The 25,232-nt window shown below is 33.3% G+C and overlaps 3 protein-coding genes across 4 annotated transcripts; 1 reads left to right on the top strand and 2 right to left on the bottom strand.

Moving 5' to 3' along the window:
- Nucleotides 1–1,038: 1,038 nt before the first annotated feature.
- Nucleotides 1,039–15,345, bottom strand: LOC125061107. Of its 2 annotated transcripts, XM_047666323.1 has the most exons (9): nt 15,054–15,345; nt 13,080–13,187; nt 12,550–12,662; nt 7,760–7,871; nt 6,536–6,662; nt 4,858–5,025; nt 4,061–4,181; nt 2,793–3,079; nt 1,039–2,205 (listed from the first exon to the last, which is right to left on the bottom strand). In XM_047666323.1, the coding sequence occupies exons 1-9, from the start codon at nt 15,125–15,127 to the stop codon at nt 2,173–2,175; spliced, it is 1,143 nt and encodes a 380-aa protein (XP_047522279.1). In that variant the 5' UTR covers nt 15,128–15,345; the 3' UTR covers nt 1,039–2,172. The 2 variants fall into 2 exon arrangements, with proteins under 2 accessions (XP_047522279.1, XP_047522278.1); XM_047666322.1 differs by lacking the exon at nt 1,039–2,205 and having other exon boundaries at nt 2,642–3,079.
- Nucleotides 15,346–17,746: 2,401 nt separating this feature from the next.
- Nucleotides 17,747–23,365, bottom strand: LOC125061105 (60S ribosomal protein L4). The gene is made up of 10 exons (XM_047666320.1): nt 23,209–23,365; nt 22,209–22,389; nt 21,761–21,842; nt 21,213–21,376; nt 20,752–20,876; nt 19,852–19,950; nt 19,496–19,631; nt 18,641–18,776; nt 18,225–18,384; nt 17,747–17,958 (listed from the first exon to the last, which is right to left on the bottom strand). Exons 1-10 carry the CDS (start codon nt 23,209–23,211, stop codon nt 17,770–17,772), a joined length of 1,275 nt encoding a protein of 424 aa, XP_047522276.1. The 5' UTR covers nt 23,212–23,365; the 3' UTR covers nt 17,747–17,769.
- A 134-nt stretch (nt 23,366–23,499) lies between these two features.
- LOC125061113 lies at nt 23,500–24,627 on the top strand. Its single transcript, XM_047666329.1, has one exon. The coding sequence runs from the start codon at nt 23,612–23,614 to the stop codon at nt 24,542–24,544; it is 933 nt and encodes a 310-aa protein (XP_047522285.1). The 5' UTR covers nt 23,500–23,611; the 3' UTR covers nt 24,545–24,627.
- Nucleotides 24,628–25,232: the final 605 nt, after the last annotated feature.

The raw sequence follows: 25,232 nt of genomic DNA, 5'->3' as shown, positions 1-25,232 counted from the left end.
CTTAATAAGTTGACATTGACGGATACTGTCACATAGGCACAGACTTATTAATAACTGGCCGGTAACTATAGAAGAAATTCTTAAAATAATGTTATCCTAATATTTTTTTTTAACGGTTTTTTACTAAATAACTTAATTAGAGATGAATGTCTGTGTTTGTTAATGTTTTTAACCTAAGTAAAGCTGTATTTTAAGTCAATCCTTTTAATCCTTCATCTACCTAATGTTGCGTTATCTAAAGCAAATCTAAACAAAACATATTTGAGCTTTCTCAGCTATATAAAGGGGATTTCTTGACTTCATTAGGGGCTGTCCATTAATCACATGAGGTTCGAAAGGGGGGGTATAGTAACTAAATCACGAAATATCACAAGATGGCGTTTAGTAAGATATTACGTGTACTTATTTTTACGACCGAAAAGCGGCTTAGAAAAACGATCGATCAGTTACCAGTAGATCGAGAGAGATTCTCTGCGTAGTGCGCGTAAAGACGCCGAGTGGGTTGATGAAATTGATCTTGATCTTCAATAAAGTACAGTGCCAACAACTGACTTGCATGATGCTTATCCAGTTGTTTGTTTTGAAGAAAGTCTTGTTAATCCTAGGCAATGTACATTAAATATCTTTATGTACAATATAATATGTTTTTCGCATGATTACACCATTCCTTTAACATTATTTTTATTCCAGTCAAAAACAACCTGCAACGTTTCAATCTACACAATTTTTATCGTGGTCCTTAATTTTGCTGGAATATTAGATTATACTTTATACCAGTATTTAAAAATTATATTATAAAAAATTTAGATTCTTTGTAGGTACAAATACACTTGATTTTTGGTGCGGGGTGGGGGAGGGTAGTCTCAAACCTCATTACGTTTCACCATGGGGGAGGGAGGGGTACAAAAAGTCACGTGATTAATGGACAGCCCCTTAGTAATTTGACTGAGGAGGAGTTTAGTTTAGGACAGTAAGATGTTCCTTCTCTTCAATGCTTTATGATCGATTATTATAGATAGGGATAAAATAAAACACAACTTTAAAATGTTCTTATATTCAGTACGTAACGAAACTCAAAAACATAATTTTTGTGGAAGAATGGCTAATTTATACTAGGTGAAAAGCCATTATCTGTACATAATTTATTTATATTTAAGATTTCTAATTTTTTACACAAAATACTTGAATTTTCACAAATTTATTTTAATGTTAAGTGTTTCTTCTGATGTACAAAGTAAACATTGATTTAACATGAATAGTTTTAGACATATTAAATTATACAGCAGAAATGGAGATTTTTACACGAGAATTGTACATCAGATATTGCGCTATCCTTACCCTGCTATTAATGCTAGGGATAAGATTCAGAGTAGACTTAGCGCTAAGTAGGACTTCTGTGTGTCAAAAACATATTGGGTTTGACATACTTAAATCTCAGTCTCCACTCTGGATCTTACCTTGAGTTAGGGGTTATTTTAACTGTGGTCAGTAAACAAATATAGCCCTTGATTTTTTAAGACTGAACATCTAAATTACTTAGCTGGTTTTGATTTATTTAAATTGAATTAATAAAAATTGGCTTTACACATTCTTAATATAGTGCTCTATTTTTTTATATTTTATTTAACTTAATGGATAGTGCATTTTATAAACGTGAATCACCCCACATTAATAACATGGAGTAACACAATTAGCATTTTGAATTAAATACTACCCCAACAACATTAATAAATCACCTAAGATTGAAGCAGTTATTTTAAAAGAAAACTATACTATTGACAAACAATCAAATATTCATCTACCCTCCAAATTATCTCTGTTAGGAATTAAACTTAACTGTGAGGGTAGATGAAAATTTTCTTAATATTAATAACGTGAATTACACTAATAATGATTATTAAGGAAGCAAAAAAATACATTTATAATATATTAATATCTATACTACACGTTTTATTTCCAGTTATGTAATTAAGGAGTAGAAATTGAAGATTTTTAGTCGGCTCCTTATTTGAGTTGATTTTACACAGGAATTATTCTCCATTTAGTATTTGCCATGTATCTTTTCACACTAATATCAATCGAAAGGACCTCTTTACAATAACTACTGACCCTGTTTTAAGAGAGTGAGAACTGACCTTCTTTATATATAGTTTCCCTTTAGGCTTTTCTGTATTAGACATTCGTTGAAAAATCAGTTAAATACACCTAAAACAAAATGTTATGGGTCATCCAAAATTCTATTCAGATAATTTATTATTTATTCACTGCCAATCATTATGACCATGAACCATAGACAGTAGTATTTTTAATATTGCAACATGCTCATCCCTTCGAAGAACTGATACCTGAGGTGGAATTGAATATTAAACAGTACCTAAATTCAATTTTGCCCAAATTTTTGAATCAAACAGGAAATTTAATGTATGTATGTGATATCTAAATACAAACAATCACTTTGGGAGCGTTCAAGTATTAGGTAACGCAATTTTTGGAGATTATTGACCCCCCCCCCCCCATATAACTCGCCGTAACGTTTTTCAGTACCCAAGTATAGTAAAACCTTTCGTGACCACCAAGTGAAATATCAACAATAACGCGTAATTTAATCCCCGCCCCGCATCGTTTTACAAAAGGAACCCCCCCCCCCAAATACGTTACGTAATACTTGAACGCACCCTTTGACATTTTTAATGAAATTTCCATCTCAGGATCTCATACCTGTGTACAACTCAAACGATACAAGTCTATGTAACAAAATCATAACCCAAATACTTTTTATTTTTTCTCCTCACCCTGGCAGCTTTCTTCTCATCATATTCTTCATCTTGCTCTTCATATATATTACTGTCGATCACCCAGTCTTCACCAATTTCGGTTTTTATCTGCTTTACTTGCTGTCTGACGGTAGGAGGAGTTTTTTTTTTCCTCTTTCTTTCGGGATCACGCTTTCGCGGTCGCTCCTCTAAGACCAAGTGGGGATACTCTTCGACTATGTAGTTCTCCTGGTCGTAGCTGGTGGTGATTTCAACACCGACTGAAGGGTCTACATCGGGGAGGATGTAGTAGTTTTCGAAGTCACCTGTAAACAATTAGTTTTTAGTCTAAAATTAACTTCTTATTACAACGCCATCATCATCATCATGTCGTCACGATAAAGGATATCACAAATAATACATGCAATAAGACGGCTCATTAGTCTAGTGTTCCTGACTGCGAATCCATGGGTCCCGGGTTCGATCCCCGGCTGAGATAAACATCGATGTGACGAGCATTTGGTGTTGTGCTTAGGTCTTGGGTGTTTAAATATGTATTTATATGTGTTAGGTCTATCTATGTATAATATGTATGTATATCCGTTGGACTAGGTCAATAGGTGTGAATTGTCCAATCATAAAAAAATAAAAATGTGTGCGTGTACTAGGTGTACACACGTAAGAAGTGAAACTTCTTTATGACCTTATTTTTCGAAAAATGATCTACTATATGCAACTTTACAGAAATTGGTTAAATAAAGTTAAATTAGATAAAGTTTAACAAAAGGCTTTTATTATCATAGACATGAATACAAATACAATTATTTCATTTTAACTTATTACTGTACTACTATGTAGTACTAAGATTATTACAGAATTTCATTAATTGTAATAGAATTATTAGTATTACTATCATTGTTATCGTTATTATATATTTTTGTTACTAATGGCTTCGAATCTCTTTGGATCAACCGTGGTAGGGACAAGATAAAGATGGCGCGTAACCGAAAAATGTGACAAATGTGTGAAAAAATTTTTCCAACGCCGATTAGTTTGACTTCAAAAAGCAACATGGCGCGTAACCTGCTACAAAATTTCTCCCATACGTCGATAAAGAAGTATCACTTCAAAAGATGGCGCGTAACGGAAAAATGTGACGCGTAACGAAAAAATGTTACACTAAAATTTTTTCCAACCCCGATAAAGAAGTTTCACTTCAAAAATACAATGTTTAACATACAGAGTTAGATACATTAATGTTTAGTTTGTTTAATATATTTTAGCTGAATAATAGAAGTAATAATTACCTTGTAAAGAGATGGTATTCATTTCTGATGTGAAGTGTCGCTTCTTCTTGCCCGAGTTGCAATGTTTGATGTACGCATATTTGGGTTTAGAGTCGTCCGGTATTATGTTAACTGTCCACTCCTAGAAAATAAAAATGTATAATAACTATGCGTTGATTACTAATATACAAGTATATTTTAAATATATAAGTTATCTAAAATGTATAAGCTGCCTAACAAATCTCGGGTTTTAAAAATGATCTCCAGTACTGAAGTAAATCCTACGTAAATGTAGTATACTGTAATCTTAATATATATAATTTACGTGTCACGTTGTTTGTCCGCTATGGACTCCTTAACTACTGAACCGATTTCAATCAAATTTGCACACCGTGCGCGGTTTGATCTGATAGGAAAGCTTACATCTTCATTTATACCTGCAATATTATTTTATTGCAAATTATTTGATTATAATTTGACAGTTACAATTCTAGCAGATGGCGCTGTGTTGAAAGTACCAACGTTTCACATAAGCTACAATTTAATGGCATAACCACCAAAAAAGCATGGTGGTCTCCATTACTGGTGTTCTCCTACCGTTTCCCTTGAATAGGTTACTACTATGTAATATAACAAAAACCTTAGCCACAGCAACGCTTGGCCGGTCTGCTAGTAAATGTAAGCCCTACTAAACAATTATACCAATTTAAATAAATTTTAATTGTTTAAACTTCATTTTTATTTTAATTTCATTGTGTTACCTGTTAGATAATTTTTTTTTTTACCAGACTAAAATCAAGAACTGACTTATAATATACCTGATTTTCAGCAGCGGGTATTTCCTTCACTTCATCCATGGTTATCTCTTGTTCTTCAGCGATCTCGTATATGAAGTTATCTCCAATTGTGCCATCATCTATCATTTGAAGCACTTCAGTCTGGTTTTGAAGACTATTGTCTACTGATTGAGATGTTTGTGGGATTATCTGTAAGGTTCATTTAATATTAATATGTACCGTTACATAAAGATATACAACAAATTGTATATTGAAGTTATATGTTTGAATCAAATTACTATATTTGAAATATTATTTCTATGTCACTGTAGTGTTCGCCGTAATTGTTGCACATTATTGGACATTTTCAGTTATTTAATTTGTATATGTGATTATATGTGTACCTTATTAAGAAAATAAATTTATTTTTATGAAAGTATTAATAATTTCTTTTTTTATATCTAATATATAAAATTCTCGTGTCACACTTTACGTTGCCATACTCCTCCGAAACGGCTTGACCGATTTTGATGAAATTATTTGTGCTTATCCGGTATCTATGAGAATCGGCCAATATCCATTTTTCATCCCCCAAAATGTTAGGGGTAGACCCCTAAATTTTTATTTTTCTTTTTTAGTTTTAAATAAAATCATTTGCTAAGAGGAAGTCAGCACTTTCGTTTTAGGAATTTATTCTAGTATTTATAGAATTTTCTAATATACATTAAATGTATAACGAATTTTTGATATATAAAAAAACCAGTGGCGCTACAATCTTTTAGGTCTGGACCTCAGATATCTGTATGCAAGTGCCTTATAATTTTTTGGGTCTTAGGCGTGCCTCACTATGCATTCCTTCGCCGGACGAGCTTCGTGTTTAATGCGCATATAAATAGTAAGTCCATTGATGTACAGCCGGGGATCGAACCTACGACCTGCCTTTAGACCAATGCTGCTTTCTAAAATCATAACTAAAGGCCGATTTACATTATCTTAGTGTTTAGGAGAGTGCTTTAGTACAACTTGAAAGGCAAGTTCTTTAGTGCTTTAGTGCGTTGCGAGTGAACGTTTACATTTCTTCCAGTAGAGTATCATTACAGCGCCACAATGAACGCGCAACGACGTCGGCAAATACGCTCTATTCTACGCAAAATACTAACTGTAGTTATGGAACAAATAGAAGACGACATTTTATTCGAAATGAATAAACTAAATATAAATAATAAACAAAATAGCTTCTTTTAAGGCAGTGTATGCCAAATGCCTAGCCTGTTTGTTTTTGTATAAATTGTTTTTAACGTTCCACAAACATTCGATTTTACTAAATTACGTGTTTACACACAACGAGGGAAGATCGCGGGGGTTTCGCGGGAGCGGGAGGTGTATCACTTGAAACAAAAATAAAAAGCGAATCTATTTTGATTCAACTTGAATGTCAAGTAGAACCGTACTAAAGCAAGTAGCGTTTACATGTTTCAACTAAGGGCCGATTTACATTATCTTAGTGTGTAGGAGAGTGCTTTAGGATAGTACTTTAGTTGAAACATGTAAACGCTACTTGCTTTAGTAAACGCTACGCTAAAGAACTTGCCTTTCAAGTTGTACTAAAGCACTCTCCTAAACACTAAGATAATGTAAATCGGCCCTAAAGTACTATCCTAAAGCACTCTCCTAAACACTAAGATAATGTAAATCGGCCTTAAACTAAAGTTAATTTTACCTCTATAATCTGTTTAGGATCCTGCATCTTAGTGATGACCTGCTCCGACTGAGTGATGGAGGCTTCAGCTTTATCACTTTCCACTTTCACCACCCATAATTGCTTCTTCTGAAGGTTCTTGAGGGATCTGTAATAAAATATAAGTAATAATTTAGTTACCATTAGCTAAAAAAATACTTTACTGATAGATTATTTTTTGTGACCTATGTCTTTTGACATATCTTCAATTTCACATAACACACCCAAATCAGGTATTACTCAGTTAAATGTATTTAATAATGTTTATTGTTTTCCTTTCGTAAATGTTTGAGCCTTTTTGTTATATATATATACTAGCAGACCGGCCAAGCGTTGCTGTGGCTAAGGTTTTAGTTATATTACATAGAAGTAACCTATTCAAGGGAAACGGTAGGAGAGCACCAGTCATGGGGACCACCATGCTGTTTTGGTGGTTATGCCATTAAATTGTGGCTTAATTGAAACGTTGGTACTTTCATCACAGCGCCATCTGTTTGAATTGTGACTATGAAACAATAAACAAATATTTTGCAATAAAATAATATTGCGGGTATAAATTGAGATGTAAGCTATCTTTTAAGTTGGATCAAACTGCACACGGTGTGCAAATTTGATTGAAATCGGTTCGGTAGTTTAGGAGGCCATAGCGGACAAACAACGTGACACGTAATTTATATACATTAAGATATATAATTTATGTTAGTTGTAAGATTACGAAATAAATATCAATATAACATACCAATTTCTTGTGACATATCAAACTAAAAATATCTTTATTCATGTAGGTAAACAAGTACACTTATGAATTGTCAGAAATAAGTTAATTCTAAATTTACATTTACTACCAGTTCGCAAGTCAAGGGCGTAGAGCGGGTAAGAAGAACTGGCAAGAAACTTTCCGCCACTCTTGTTAATCGCCAAGTATTGTCATACTAATTGTTTGAACTGGAGCAAATCAATCCCAAAGATTAGGATCATTTAAGTATTCCTCAAATTTATAAAAAGCTATATTGTGCCCAACTTAATTAGAAACACAAAATTCGTAAGATGTTTATTAATAAGACTGCATGTATTAACTTTTTTGTATGTGATAACTATAGATAATATTATTTTTCATAAATAAAGTGTTATTATTCAACTATCTTTTTCGTATTAATCATGTACATGTGTGAGTGTGTGCAAATTACACGTAAAATAGGTACTTACAGATAACCGAGTGTATCAACCAATTGCCTGACATTCAGACGAGAAATAGATTCCGGCTCCTGCTTGCATGCCTCCATACTATAGTTGTGTTCCACGCGAATTATTTCCGCGGCTGTAACAAATAATTATAATTTTAATAAGAATCAAACGGAAGGTAAAAAGGAAATTGTACTAGTAGAGATGGACTGATGCCAACTCCTAAGGAATGTTCCTCCCAGAACCAATTCATAACAAAATCATTTATTCATTACACACATTGTACACTTATAAACTTAAAAAAAAGAGTGCGTGTACTTATTGTACGCGCGTAAGAAGTTATACTTCTTTGGCATTATTAAAAATAGTTTTTGATTGCATGCAAATAATTAATTACAATTAAATAATCAAAGACTGGAAAATGAGTCATGATAGTCAATAAAGTTCAGTTTACATTTGAAAAATTAAATAAATAAATATTGATTATTATTCTCTTACATTAAGTGTAACATAAATTCTATTATTATTCGAATGTTGTTTTAAAATTATGTCCAATGCCGTTTCATCATCCGTGGGCAACATCATTCTGTTAATTTTGTGTCACGGTGCGCGCGCATCGTAAAATTTCACTCATCAATTTTTCATAACGCGCCTAAAGAATAATAACTTAAAAAAAAAAATGAAATGCTTCTAATTTTACATCTACTGCCAGTTCTCATCAAGGACGTAGAACGGAAGAGAAGAACTGGCAATAAACACTCCGCCACTCTTTTTAACCGCCAAGTTTTTTTGTTACCAGACCTTCATCCCTGAGTACGTACGAATAGCGACTGCACCAATAGAATTTGTGCGCTTGAGCACTTGCTCCTACGGTGAAGGCAATCATTCTAACCGACAGGTGTCTCAAAAGAAAGGTAACATTTATTTATTTAGCGTTGTGTGAAAATGTTCAAGTATTACGTAATGCAATTTTGGAGATTATTGACACCACCCCCCTTTTTAACAGACGTTGACGTTTTGAGGTTCTAGGAAGCCTCCCCGAATGTTTCCGCGGTGAAGTCCGTATGTATAAATTTTCATAAAAGTAAAACAGCAATAAAAAAATGAAGGAACGTTGGAATTTATATAGTATTTATTATTTATATTTATATATTTTATGCATAGAGCCATAAACCATCTAGGAAAAATTTCGCATCGAATGGCAGTAGTTTCATGTCGATACGATCAGTGGTTTAGGCGTGATTGAGCCTCAAACGAAGACCATTTTCATTATATATATATAGAAGATAAGATACTACTTTTTTTTAATCGATCAACTAAATACGAACTTCCTATTGAGACACCCTGTATTATGGTATTTTTATAATTCCACGTTTATTGACGAGTGAGGAATCAAATTCGGACATCAAATATAAGATCCCGTATCTAGGGGACAATGAATGTTTCACACCAATATTTGACGAACACGGTTTCCAAGGGAATGAATACGTTTGATACTTTCTAACTCATGCGTAACATCTATATTACATTGGGTTTTAGTACCTTTTTGGTTCCCTTTAGCGAATTTTGCGAAAAGGTCTTGGTAAGTTGACCCTGCAATAAGAGGGCAATCTAAGTATCTCAATAGCGAGTACGCTTTATTTTCCCATATCTATATAGATGAAGTCTGAATATTATTATAACAAACGAAAACACAAACAAAAGAAACCAATTTTTATGAATCGTTCCCACGGTATATAACAATAAAAGATTTCTTTACATAGAATATGGGTTCTTATTTCTCCGAAATAAGCAAAACTTTGAATATAATAATTATGTCAATGCATGAGAGGTGGCTTTTTACTTTAGGAGCGTTCAAGTATTACGTAACGCGTTTTGGGAGGGGGGGGAGTGCTTTTGTAAAACGTTACGATGCGGGGCGGGGATTGAATTACGCGTTATTGTTAATATTATTTTCGACTTACACCACATAATAGTAACTAAAGAGACACAAGGTGGTCACAAAACGTTTTACTATACTTGAGTACAGTACTGTACTGAAAATCGTTACGGCGAGATACATGGGGGGGGGTCAATAATCTCCAAAAATTGCGTTACGTAATACTTGAACGCTCCCTTTCGGCTGAAAGGCAGAGCAGGTGGAAAGTAATAAAATTTCATCCAACTTTGATTTTGTTCCCTTTGGAATAGAGGCTCTTGGGCTGTGGGGTTCAGCGTACAGCGAGGGAACGCTCCCATTTAAAGTTTCTTTAAAGGAAGGGGGAGCTAAGGAAGCGTTCAAGAATTACGTAACGAATTTAGGGGGGGGGGTCCTTTTGTAAAACGTTACGATGCGGCCGGGGATTGAATTACGCGTTATTGTTAATACATATATTATTTTCGACTTTCCAGTACTTCAGACTACATAATGGTAACTTTTAGGTATATAGTCACTAGGTGGTCACGAAACGTTTTACAATACTTGTGTACAGAAAACGTCACGGCGCGTTATTGGGTACTCAATAATCTCCAAAAATTGCGTGACGTAATACTTGAACACTCCCTAACGAGCCTACGGGAAACCCATCAAAGGCAGTAATCGCAGGCCATAGCAACCCATTTTAGTGGGTACGTTACCGGCCTTTGAAGCCAGAGGCCACAGAGCATACTCCTCATGCTGTTTTTAAATTGGAAGTAGTATCTCCCAGGAAGGACCTACCGGGAGTCGATGCTACAGTTCGCAATAACGCCTAGCGGACCGTATTACACTGCCATTTGGACTAAACTTTTCAATTTATTTTAGTATTATATTTAGGGTCTATTTCACAATGTATGGATAAAGTACCAAATAGCTATGCAACACATAAATTATTTGGAAGATAAATTATGCTATTTGACATTCATCGGACTCATAACTTATGATGGACTTTATGTGACGAATAGCGCTATCTCACGACAAAAGAAAAGATGGACAGATGACATTATAGAATTAGCAGGGAAAAACTGGATAAATGTTGCTCAAGACAAAGAGAAATGGAAAAATATGGAGGAGGCTTTTACCCTAAAAGGGGCCATACAATAACTAGAAAACTAAAAATAAATTTATACTAACACAACCAATACTAATATTAAGGAATGCAAACTAACCAATTGTTGTATGGATTAATAAAACTTTAATAATAATAATAATCATCGAAAAATCAAATATAACGCTGAATCGATGGTATGACGAAATATCTTAAATAGCAAATAAATATACATATTGAGACTGTTTTCGAGTGGCTTTTGTACTCGTATGTGACTATATCTCACAAAGCGAGCCTTGTTGAAAGGTTTTGTTTGATAGTATGATTTTTACGTAAAATTAAAGGCCATATTGTGATGTGACACGGAAAGAAAATTAAAAACATACTTTTAATTTCTCTCAATTGTATTAGCGTATATTGCTTTGTGTAGAGGCACGATAACACGAGTTCAAGTATTACGTAACGAATTTTAGGGGGGGGGGTCCTTTTGTAAAACGTAACGATGCGGGGCGGGGATTGAATTACGCTTTATTGTTAATATTATCTACTACTGTTTTATAGAAGACATTAAGGCCCTATCCCAGCGCGAATTGCTGTATCAGTGTCTCGGGGTGGACTGCGGGGCGCAGTGGAGAGCTGGAGCACTGAGGCGCGCCGGCCCGTAATAACAATTAGTTTTGTAAAACATTAAATTAATGTGATTTTATCATTTTTTTTCCTGAAATGTATTACTTGGCTTGCGATAAAATATATCGTGTAAATTTAAAAATCATGTTCTATATACATTTTCGTTATAAAATGAATTCAAAGTGTCAAAAATTGGCTATGTTTGGATTCTTCTATCGAGCGAAGTTATTTAAATCGTGTATCGATCTTTCAAATTGGATACATAAACCCAACTCCACCATATATTTTTTCCATTCTCCCTACTTCAAGAAAACATGATGAAAAATGGAAAGAAACAATGTCCTTTTTTGGTGTAAGGCAACCATATAGGTCCTTAAGATCTACAAAAACGTCCGCGATAAAGATACAGCCGTGTGAAGCCGAACGCAAGTTTATTTTTACTTCAATAAACAAAAGAAGTTCGCCTGTGGTACCAAAATAATAAATCTAGCCATGAAAAGACCCCCACTGAGTCTATTAACAATTGTATATTAGGGATATATAGCGGTGTTTAAGGCTGATAACTAAGTTGAAGCTGTTGCCATAATATTAAAAAAAAAAAAAAAAGGGTGATAACTGACATTCGAAGTCAATACTGCGCAACTGTCATCCGTCACAAACGTATTGTCTCTGACAAATGGGAGTCATATTTAGGTCCAAAATCGAATTTGTATCTCAAGTTACATCTTGTCACAATATGTCAAACTTCATACGATTAAAAATTAAAACTATTAGACACTAGCTGCCCCCACGAACTTCGTTTCGCCATAATATAATTTTTTATTTAGCCTGTCTTTTTAGTAGCTATATACCTAAACATGGAAAAAAATTCTATGCTAAACCATAAACTGTTCACTATTCCGGAACAAAAACCTAAGAACTAAATAAAACAAAATTGAAATATTTTTTACAATTTTTCGATTTTTCGAGTTTTGAGCCTAGCAATACATTTTTATTTATAAAACAATTTTATCATTAGAAGACGTTATATTGTAAATATTGTATTCTTCAAATAAAGGTTTTTTTCTCACTGTTTTTCTCTTCACTATATGAATAAATGTGGTTTGCATAACATCCAATTGAGCAGTCAGGAATAAATTAGGGGACAAGGCCAACACTCTACCCGGTAAAATAATATATTACCTTTTTTCTCTTCGGGGGTTTGTCTCAATGCAGCTTGTTCATGAGGCGACAGGAGCTCAGGTAGCATTGGTGAGTCTATCCAAAGTCCCTGAGAGTCCAACTCAAAGTGATACCTGCAAATTTAATTAATAAAATATCTCTCAACCTTTCTCTCTATATCTTTTAAATCAATCTCATTATCTGTCAGATTAGTTGCTCATTTCAATAATAGGTAACCATACCAGTGTTCACACTTAGGTTAATATGACTACTTACATTAAGTATCGACTCTGAATCTCTCCTCAGACTCAGATATATATAATTTGTATTGATTAACTAAATTTACTGATGTCATGTTACGACAGTTTAGCAAACTATTACGTTTCAGTTTAACTTGTACTAATTACTAGTAGGATAAGTGGAAACTAAGCATGCCTAATAAATTACTCCTATTTAATAATTCCTGTATTTGATACTCGGGAAAACAATTGTGTGTTGATGTTATTAATACTTAAAAATAATTCTTATGGCAACAGGGTAAATGTACATACCCACACAACTGTAAGTTAACATGTCGCCAGAGACACTCACTCTCCTCTTGCATCGCCCCCTCAATCCAATCCTGTCTCTTCTCATCCACTTCTGACGAGGTATTAACACTAAAAGAAAAAATCCCAAAATTAATGATTTTTTTTGCATATATTCACTTCTATTTGGAGTCTACAAGATACAAGCCTATATAGAAGATAAACAATAATAGTAACACATCAATAACATCTATTTTAGTTCTAAGTCGAGTCAGTGGTCTAAGTTTGGTTGTAAGTAATTCTATCACCATCTATTGAGCTGTTTCCACAATTACGATAAGCATTCAAGCCTGGGAATCTATTCTGTGGTTTTCCTTGTCCACTTCCCTATTGTATCTCTTGTGATGTGGCCTACGATTGCCATTTGATTTGTCTACTTTTTCAAACAACACCTTGTGCGTGATTTTTTTTTTATGTGGCCCTTTTTGTTACTCCTCCTGTATCCTAGGGTGCTTCTCTCCATGCCTCGCTGGAAGGTTCTTAGTTTACTTTGAAGGATGTATGTCACAAGTTGGGCAACCATATGTGAGTATTGGTAAGATGCCTGTGTGGAAGAGTTTCCTTCACTGATATGGTTTTGTGGGCATTCTTCATGGTATCTTTCTCTTTTAAGTACCATTCTTCCATTAGAGCTGCCCATAATTATCATATTTTTGAAACATTTCTAAAGTTTAGTTTAAGTTTCTATAGAAGTATAGTATTGTCTTTTAATTACATAAGTTTTACACATATAAAGAAAACACTTTTTTACTGGATTGAAGTTATGTAATATTATAAACTTAAATTTTTAATTATGTAAAATAATTACAATTGTAATAAAGTGTTTTCTGTCTATAGAAGTAGTTTTTTAGTTCATAGGTTGAAGCCTTTGTCGTACATGAATCTGAACTACTTGTTATTGTTAGCACCAGGTAGCCTCATGATTAATATGCTGCTATTCTTCTTACGCACAACGGACTTAATGAACGTCTAAGTGCGGAAATTGAGTCCACCATACAATACTAGTATTCTTATGGATTCACATTTAAACTCCATGATTTTCATTCCATGAGTTCTTTATCTATCATAAAAGCAACCCCATTCTGTCCTTTTGCTTCATCTTCGTAGAAAAAGTAGTCCCTATGCTCTTCAATTGTTGGAGTGCAACATATACATTAAATAGACAAATGAATACTGTACTAAGATAAGTTGATGTTTGATCCTTATTAAAGTAATAAAGATATTAGAAATAATATTGGCTATTTTAGTAATAAACTAAAGTACAATCACAAGACCGAAAAATATATATATATAGATAAATTTTTCATTACTAAAATTTAATTTTTAATAGAAAATCATGGGAATTCAATGCTTTAAACCAATTACTTTACCACTGAACCATGTAACCTCCATATTTTTGTTTAATAATACAGTTTGTTAATAAGAGTATTTATGTAGTTCTAATATTGGTTTTATGCTTCTCATTAAAAGTAGTTCAAATTTTTTTTTAACTTGAAAGTATATTTCATAATAATAAACAAACATTTATATTCATTAATAAAGAAAAAAATAGAAAGTAACTTTATTGCAAGGATTAAGAGAAATTTAATGATGACAAATCCATCAAATGTTAGTTTTATTTATGACCCTTATACCAATATAAATAGAGTTCAGTTTTCAACCAAAAAAATACATGTTATTTAAATTGAACATATTGCATTTTGAAATCATATTTGCATGAAATCTCTCAAGTTAAGACACTTTATAGTCAGTTAACATGTTGTTATGGATTGAGACAAAATGTAAACATCCAATAGGATCTAAATGTATAGGCTAGCGTTATCAAGCGCTTTTGGTGGGAACAACGCTTCGAGGTCAATGGGCGAAGCCCGAGATATCCTATACAAAGCAATAAGGAATTTTCAAATACAATTGAATAAAAGGCGGGAAAACACTCACTTGTAGAAGGAGAAACTGCACACTACATCATATTCCAAGTTGCAGCCCTCAACAACGCATTTCTGGGCACTCATCTTGGGTACCTTGAACCGCGCTAACCAAACACGGGTCCTGTTCACTCACATTCTTATTTTAACGTAGAAACTTAAAAATATACACACTTAGCGCCTAAAGTAACTTTCAAACAAACTAATTTGATGGATCTTTGGAAAATTATCAATCAAATGTCGAAAATGACATGCTGTCACGAAAAGTCCAAGTCCCAAATGCGTGCCACTGCCATGAAAATATGGTGATGTAATTTAACATAGAAATAGATTATAGCAACACTGAGTCAGCGTTCGATAATCGAATACGGACCAATGTCACTTTTCAGAACGATAATCGTTTATGATTTAAGAAATTGATGATCCATTAGAAATAAAAGTCTTGTAGTAATATTTTTTAAGTATTACAGTCCGTTGTGCTGTAATTTAATTTTTTTTTTAAATTGTGACTAGATTAGCAGACCAGTAGTAAATTATTAGTGTTATGATTTTTTTCTTTAATAAACAATATTCCTCTTTATAATATGAACACTTTCCTTTAATCGTCATTTTATTTTTACCTCCAATTTCGTTATGTCGAATAAGTATATCGATAGTAAATTATTGTACAATCGAATCATAGTATTACAAGATGCAAAAATAATATCATAAACAAAAAAATATTTTTTTATTCACTAACGAAAAAGTTTGATCTAGAAATGTTGCCATCAAAAAAATATGAAGAAATGCTTAAATAAACCCTTGTTTTTACATTTAAAATTAAAGTATTCCCCTAAAAATTTAGCATATATTATTATCTTGTATCCATACAAAAAATTAATATATTTCTTTAATTTAATAATTGTTAATACAAGTCATAGACAGCATTTGTGTATTGATCCGATAGCTCTCATCGCCGTCTCACTTCCGGTGCATCAAGGCTATTTTTGGAAATAACCTATTTGTACGATTTTCTCTAATTTACATGCATTTGTTACCTTCAGCTAACGTAAGACATTTAACTTTTTGTTTTCGTAAATAACACGTCATTGTCATTTAAATAATGACAAAAATTGACAATTATTGTGTCAAGATGTCAAGGGACAATCGCTGATTTGTCCTTGAAGATGTTACGTGATAGTAAAAGGAAATAATATTTTTTATTTTATACTAAGACCGATGTTCTAAACAACAATAAAGAAACATATTGATATTGTAAATTATATATATGTAATTCGATATTTATTTATCTTCGATTTATTTAACTAAGCAGTATTAAGCTATACTAATACCAGTACCCAGCGATTAACGTTGCAACTCTCAAGTCTCAACTCTGCGGTAGCGAGTGTGAACCCGGCTGTGCACGAATGATTTTTATTTCTATGTGCGCATATTAAACGTTTTCATACAGTTACGAATACAGCGTGAAACCTATAAGGCATGTCATTATCCCAAAAATGAATGATGCTGTAAGGTCGATCAACCACTTGCCTAAATTATAAATGTTGCATTGCAGAAATCTGAGGCCCTATTATTTTTATTATTCAGTTAGCGAATTACTACGACTTAGGTACTTTCAATCAAATTCTATTCTTACTTTATTGCAAAGAAATTTAAATATACTACAGAGAATTCTGGCATGACCACAAAACATTATTTCCTATAGTAATTAGTAAATTTCGAGAAAAAAAATACTTTTTATAACTAGAGACAAACGATTGCTTAAGCCTTTTAATGTTTTAAAAAAGGTCAGCATTGATCCAACCGAGAGATAAAAGGGTTTATTCTCGTAAATAAATTTTCGAGGTTTTGCACCTTTCATTTTGTCTTAATCTACTGAACATTCGACTTAATACAACAGTAAACCGTTACCTAATAAACCGTGATCAATCTATGTATATTTTTTGTCACGTAAGTATAGAAAGATGCCAAATTTGTTTCTGCAATTATAACGTGAAATAATAATTTACCTATGTAATTTTTATTTATTTTAAACATACATTTTTGGATTGTTGTGAATATCTTCGAGCCTCGAGTGCTACTGTATAGTTATTTTGGTAGTTCCTGCCGTACTGTAAGGGTAAGATTTAGAAACGAGACTTAAGCGTTAAGTCATAAGTGTTATTCCCGTATTTCAAAATCTATCGCATCGACAAGGGTCAAGTAGAATTTTTAATGAATAACACCGTATTCACAAGCTTGCGTGTTCAAATGTACATAGTAGTAAAATGTTAAATGACCCAAATGGAAAGTATTTATGCATTATCTATAATATAGTATATATATCCATTACTAAAAGCGATTTCGTAACAATACAGTTGAGTGATATGGTTTGGGCTCCAGACACCTGGATCTATCCTTGACCAAAGTTTAAACGAATGTTGTCCTAGAAAAATTACACTATAAGGCGGGAAAATTCGTCGTAAAGGGTCTCCCTTAATTAAGTACGTGTGTGTCACAGACAGTAAATGTAACATTTATTAGTTGGTTCTGGCAGCCTTATATATTTCCCGAAATAAATAAATTAATAATATAAATTTGACAGCGCTAATCTCAGTAATTCTTGAATTAAATATCCTACAAGTTCTTGATAAAAATTAAGCAGGACTTTAGCCATCATATTGCACTGAAATCGAACACAGATAATCTATAAAATAAAACTCAACAATCCATGGATAAATTTATTATCTTTACTTCTTAGCCGGCACTTTCTTTTCTTTCTTTTCCTTCTTTTCTGCCTTCTTCTTAGGAGGCGGTGGCGGGGTCTTTTTAGCTACGGGCTTCTTGGGTAGCTTGGAACGTGCCAATTTGATGGATTTAAGGCGCTTCTCACGGAGTTTTTGTCCCTTCACAGCCACGTCATCATCAGGCAGTTGAACCTGAAATATAAAGATGTTTATTTTTTTTTCTAGTCGCAGTTTATTTTTTATTTTTTTGTACTAATAATCAGAAAGTGTCAACGTGATAGGTAATCATGGTTTATCATAACCCAATGCTCTGATAAGAGAATATCATCATAAATTGAAAATGTATAAATTTACCTAACAGAAAAAAACAGGCATTTTAGCGGCTGATCAAAATTAAAAAAAAAAACAATTTTAACCAGAATATTTGAATGGTCTCAATCTACATAACATATACTTACACCACGCTTTTGAGCGAGTGTGATAGCTCTGATATTCCTTCTCCTCTGCTGGTCCAAGATGGCTTTCCTCTTGAGTACAGCAGCGTAGGGGTTAAGTCTCAACATCGCGCGTGTGTTGGTCAGAGGGTTCAACTTGCGCTTAGCATGTTCCACGCGTTTGCTGAAAGATTATTTTATTAAGAATTGAGCCGTTCGAGAACACCTTTAGTTCAATTAGTTGTAGAGAATGTCAGAAATTGTCAACGTGATAGGTAATCATGGTTTTTCATAACCCAATGCTCTGATAAGAGGATATCATCATGTGAAAAGCAAACAAACCAGAAACAGTTGTAGTATTTTAATAAAAAATTACCATTAAAATCAATTTGTACTGTAAGGTTTCAAATATGTCCATAAAAAGTTTATCGAGTACTTACTTGGCTGGTCTGAGGACTTTTCTGATCTCGTCGGATTTAAGCAGTCTGGTCAAGTCAGTGTTGGCCATCTTGGGCTGAGGCAGGTTGAAGTTCTTCTTCAACTTGGATGGGGTCTTCCATGAACCAAAGAGGGCGTCTGTCAAAAGATATGATTTTAGAATAATGCAGATACAATCACACATACATGCAAATGGATAACATCTATCGTCAGGTCAACACATATAGTCGGTTTCTGTATGTTGAAAACAAAAGAGTTTACATAACATGAACATGTCATGATCGTAGAACAATGTCAGAATTGAAAAAAATCCAAAATCCACTTTTTATCCTATTTGGGTGTACTACATTGACTAAATATTACGGCTACATAAAAAAAAATCCATGTGTTTTAAATTTCAAATTAATTAGTCGATAAAGTGACGGATTTGATAGAAACGTGATTTTTCTAGAAAACTGTGTAATTTAATGTAATTATTTTTATTTTGTTTCAAAACAAACCCTTTTGTTTGCTTGTATGACAATTTTCATAATAACAGAATATAAATTAAAATAGTTATGACAAAAACTAGCATGATTACATTATTTAGAAATGGCTGCCCTGTAAAGTTTACTATTTGTCAGATCCGTCACTATTCTACAACTATGACGATGTTTTTACTACATATAAAAATGTAGGCCTCATGTCGACACATCAATAGACAGATTGTCTCTTTGATGTTTCCTTCGGGCCTAACTTAATATACCCCTTTATTTGTAACCTGAACCAAATTTAATGATACAGGTAAGGCTTATTGGGGACATTGGTTGGTTTTTTAATGGAAGCATGTACTTTCTAAAATTAACAAGTTTTCTTACCTAGCCTCTCAAAAGCAGAACGGGTCCAGATGATGAATCTGCCAACGTGTCCACCAGGGGCAAGTTTAAGCAGGTTCAGCTTGTTAACGTTAAGCATCTCAACACCAGGGATGTTTCTGAAGGCTTTGCTTAGACCCTAAACAATGTCGATAATATAAACTCACAAATGAATAATACAAGTACCTTTTTAGTTTGTTTGAAACTTTAGGTTTTAGTTAAATTCATTGGATAAAGTATCCCAACTTGTGTATAAATGTAACTTTAGCAGATTGCTAAACAAATGAAATAAACTAAATTTGGTAAAATGCATTAAATTTTTAGCAAAAACAAAAATAGCTAAGTATATATAATTTTACCTGATCTCTGAAATATACAATCAGTGGGCCCTTGCGTTGTACGCGACGACGGTTGCGCATTTTACCTTTTCCTGCGCGGAGACGTTGCGATTTGTATACCTGAGAGCAATTTTTTAAGGTTGAGTAACATTTAAAGGATTTAATAGCTATTATGTGACATGTAGCATGTTTGTTTTCCAGTCTCTATATCATGTTATGATGTATTAACACGATTGTTGGGCCAGAACTTTATATTGTCCCTTATGGAATAACACACAGATTATACACTGAGTGATATAGAATAGGGACTTTGGTTAGAAGCTACGGTTTCCTAGAAAAGCGGTGGCGTTAACTAACGGCCGTAATATAGCGTTGGATGACGTCACCCATACGTTGTCTATTAATAACATCGGAGTAGGTTTCCTAGAGAATGTTGAGTCACCGTAACGTCAAATAGCGGTGCTGTCATTTACATGACGGCCATCATAGCGGTGATAAACATTAGTTCAACGTTTTTCGCGTGTAGCGGTGCCCATATTTAATTAATACAATAAGTGGAAACGTGACTTGGACCAGCGAAAATGATTGGTTTTTTGCATTATGTTAAAAAGTAAAGACGGCCGTTATTAACAACCGTAAAATGACGGCCGTTAGTTTTTCCGCTTTTCTAGGTAACCTAAGCATTAGTGACCCAATTCTTTAGGCAAATAAAACCCTAATTTTTACCTTTTTTATATTAATAATTTAACGTAATATTATTAAATTGGAGATGCAGGCAGTGTGTACCATAACAATATGTATTATACATGTCAGATTCAAAGGAGTGTATTTAGTAAGATTCTATTGGAAGAAGACGAACTAAGTTGTTTAAGTTTTAATTCCAGTCTATATTATAGGAAAATTATGATAAATAATTTGTACCTTAAGCACGTCAGACCAGGCCTTGACGCGTCTCAGGAAGATCACGGCGTCCTTGGTCTTCTTAATTTCTTGCACCTTGTCAGATACTACCAAGGGCAATTCTGGGATCTTCTCGATCACGTGTCCTGGGAAATTTAAATGATAACTTTAGCTAGTCTCAGATGGTATTCTATATATAATGGATTTAATCATGAATTGCCGTGTATTATTAACAATATGATATAAGCATAAAATAAAAAATTAAATCAGTGCTACAACCTCTTAGGTCTAGGCCTCAGATTTCTGAATGTTTCATGATCATTTTTTTAAAAATCTAATAGGCAAGTATCAGCCTCCATTGCCTGACACACGCCGTCGACTTTTGGGGTCTATATAAGAATAACTTCGTCTATTTAGTATGTATGTTTATACATACTAAATAGATAGGTAACAAACAATATTTCCATGTAAAATGATCTTACCTCTAGCCTGAACCAGTGCAGGAACTCCTGCAGCGGCAACAGCGGCGGCAGCAGCAGCCCTACGCTGACGTAGGTTTACGCGGCGGTGCCACCTACGCCATGGCTTGGTTGGCGCAAACATACGACCTCCACGACACATGTTACCGAACGCTCCCTGACCAGACCTGAGGAAATTAAGATAATTTGAATAGTTATATATATTTAATACAAACATTAGCTTCTACTGTTCATAAGATTAATGTTCTTCCTAAAATACTTTAGCGAAAGTTCTTTCTCTGCCTTAAAAGGCAGATACATCTCCAAATATATATTTAAACAGGCGTTTTAACCCTAAATAAGTATTTATTTCATTTAGAATGTTTAATGTTTTCCATATGTCGACACACCATGAATAAAAACATCATGCTGTTTCCTAAAGGAAATTTTAATTTTCCCCCATACATGTACCTAAGAGACAACAATGCACAACTAGGAAGAGTTTTAGGGGGCTGTTCTAATAAGTCTTATTTAAGTCATTTCAAGATCTATTTTATTCTCATTCATATTACCTGTGAGTACCACCACCACGGACACGGGGAATACGGGCTACAGCACGACCTGTACCCCATGACTCAGCACTTGTCTGGTGACCTGTAAAGAATGGGAATCAATAATAAATACTTTCTTCATACATAATTGCAATAATTATTTAATTTGAGGGTTATACATTGAATTTATAAACAGATAACTTAAAAACTTTTTATCAAAGAAAATATTTTGTAGTATACACAATGCACCCATCTCTTCTACAGAGAAGCTATGGAACGCCTAGCAAATACATTAATATAGCACTAATCCGCAGTAACACTCAATGATATTTATAATCATTTGAATGTGGACATTTAGTGCAATTTTTTTTTGATGTTGTAACTGCATAAAATTAATTTATAACATTGTTTTCTGTTTTTATCACGAGAAACAAAACAATTATTCTTAAAAATTCATAATAATTCTCACCAGCTTCTTTGCTGACAGAGTAGGGTTGTCTAGCGTTCTTGGACATTGAGACATGGACATCATTAACAAGGTCTGGGCGAATTGGTGCCTTGAAAACGAATGGAAGTGGAAGTGAGGCATCTTTGACCACCTCACTTTTCTCTGAATAAACCGACACTAGCGGTCGGGCAACTGATAGACTCTGAAATTAAAAAGTATTTGGCATTAAAAACAATGCAAGTCTTATTGTTAAGTGAACTAATATAAATGTATGTAATTATTTTAGTAGCTATTAAAGATAAGTGACTAATAAGAACGAAGATATATAAAAAAAAATTGACCAAATGTTTTCCATATGTCGACACACCATGAATAAAAACATCATGCTGTTTCCTAAAGGAAATTTTAATTTTCCCCCATACATGTACCTAGGAGACAACAATGCACAACTAGGAAGAGTTTTAGGGGGCTGTTCTAATAAGTCTTATTATAGTCGGATTGAGACAAAGCCACCATTATGCTGTCAAAAAAACCTTAAGAAGAAGAAAATAGTTATAAAAACTTTTCAACATTTCATCAGAAAAAGAAATATATAAGAACTATAACCTCAAAATAAACGAGCAAATATATGTAAAAATCCAAACAGTATTAATAAAATATAAATATATTTCATTTAAGCGTTGTAAATCAGTGCTAGTCGTAGCAATGCCGACTTTTCGTCCATCTTTTAACAAACACAATTCCTCAATGACACCATAACCACAACAACAAAATATTCATTATAACACGACTATAATTGCAACAGTTATAGAAAATATACAACAATTAGCTCTGGGAAACGCCAATCATACCATAAAATTCTGATATTTACTCTCAAATTGAAGTTGTAAATGTATTTTCCACACCAACACGTGGATTCCACACCGCGATTCAAATAAAATTTGAAACAGTCGATACTAAACGATTTATACCACTAAACTTATATTAGCGGTTTTTGTATGTTTATTTTAGCTTTACTTACCATTTCGCTTGTTTAGCGAAGCTATTTCTCCAAAAACACACTATAGGCGGCGGTATAGACCATCCGCCATGCCACGGAGAAATAAAAGGACCGGAAGAAACGAATTGTCAAATTCACTATAACGTCGCTTTGACAAATTTTAGCGACCCTTACCATATAACAAAATCATAAACCATTACCTAAATACCACAGTATACATTTTACTGACACAGAATAAAAATGCATATCTGAATATTTTGCTATCAATTAAATTTTAACAGGTCACTGCCATAAAAATTATGACAAATTAAATGTTTGCATGTCAGAATACTATTAAATATCAATATAATATATATTTGTCAGAGTTTTGAGCCTCTAAAAATGTAATGTGTACTGCATAATAAGCGTATCAAATATTTTAAGAATGGAAAATATAAATCGTCAAACCAATTCAGAAGACAACAACCCCACTTCATCTCAAGAAATTCAAACTACTCAAGACAATGACGACTCGTCGATAGTTTCCAATGAATTGGTTACTAATACAGTTGACTTCACGTCCACTGAGACCGAGCAAACGATGTCTCATATATTACCAAATCGAAATGTGGAAATATTACCGATTAGTAAGCAGCCTACGACTTCAATACCATTATTAATTTTTAGTAGACCAACGTCGTTGGTAATGCAAAACCCAGTGGCACTATCATTTAATAACAGTATAAATATTAAAACCATTACAACACCTGAAACCATTTCAAATCAGCCACAAACTTTATTTTTACTGACTTTAGCAAAGTTAAATGAAAGTTCTATTAGCTTAGCTTTCGTTAATAATCGGAAAATTAGTGACTTGCTTAGTAATACCCTCAAAAAGGAAAATCAATCTAATTTACCAGAACTTACACCACCTGACTCCATAACAAGCGCACCTCCTTCCTACTCTTTTGTTCTACGCCAAATTAATGCTAGACGAAGACCCAGACTTATGGGAACATTTATTCCATCGCCTTCTTTTATCACACATCCTCCTCCGCCGAATTATGCTGCTGCTTTTGACATTTATATGGATAGTACTTTACCAACTCCAACCACTAGAGTTTATCATTTTGGATTTACTTCGATGCCTGTGATTTGTACAGAATGTGGATATACAGGAATGACTATGGTTAGGACAAAGGTAACATTATGTACACATTTGTGTGCATTTGTCTTGTGTATATTTTGTTGCTGGATTTGCGCTCCTCTTCCGTATGTTTTACGTTCTTGTAAAGATGTATATCACTATTGCAGAAATTGTCGTAACTATTTAGGTATGTACTGTCCCACAAACCCAGATAATCATCCATATTCGTAATATCCATCGCAAAATTCCAGCATTTTAACGCTTCTATTATACTATCTACATTAATCGTTAATTTGTAAAGACTATCGTTTGTTAACCTACTTTTAATATTATAAAGATATTTTATAATTCAATGTAATTTGTTATAAAGTTTTTGATAAATTGAAAGACCTCTCGTTTCCAATTATTATTTCTTCCATAAAAAGCTATAGTAGCTATTAAAGTCCTTTACCTATATGCATTTGCATAAACATTTATATCTTTAACCCAGCCTTCTTGTCCTCAGTTAATGATTATACATTTTAGAAATGCATTCAGGAATTGTAACATTACGTTAAATTCGAATAAAATTTACCGTATTAGAGACTAGATAGACAGACTAGATTCTAGTACATCACCTATAGTGAGGGTTCAATTTTAATCTGTATACTATAGATTAAGAAAAGCTTGTTGAATGTTGCCATTAGTTAATTTTTTTCTTTACATATTATATATTCAAAATTAGAGTTAAAATTTTTAAAACAGATAGCATGTCTCGATAGATGTTTGCATATAAAAATTTTCTATGACTTTGCAGACATATTTGATGTTGAATAATGGATATTGAATAACTTAATTAGGTTATGTTGAAACGAAAGGTCAAATAGAAATGCAATGTGATTTTTTTTAATTAGATGCGTTCAAGTTTATTATGAAATTA

This window comes from Pieris napi, chromosome 23 (genome assembly GCF_905475465.1).
Source record: "Pieris napi chromosome 23, ilPieNapi1.2, whole genome shotgun sequence".
Classification (NCBI taxonomy): domain Eukaryota; kingdom Metazoa; phylum Arthropoda; class Insecta; order Lepidoptera; family Pieridae; genus Pieris; species Pieris napi.
The sequence above is the reverse complement of the archived record's forward strand: the minus strand, read 5'-3'. Positions and strand labels throughout refer to the sequence as shown.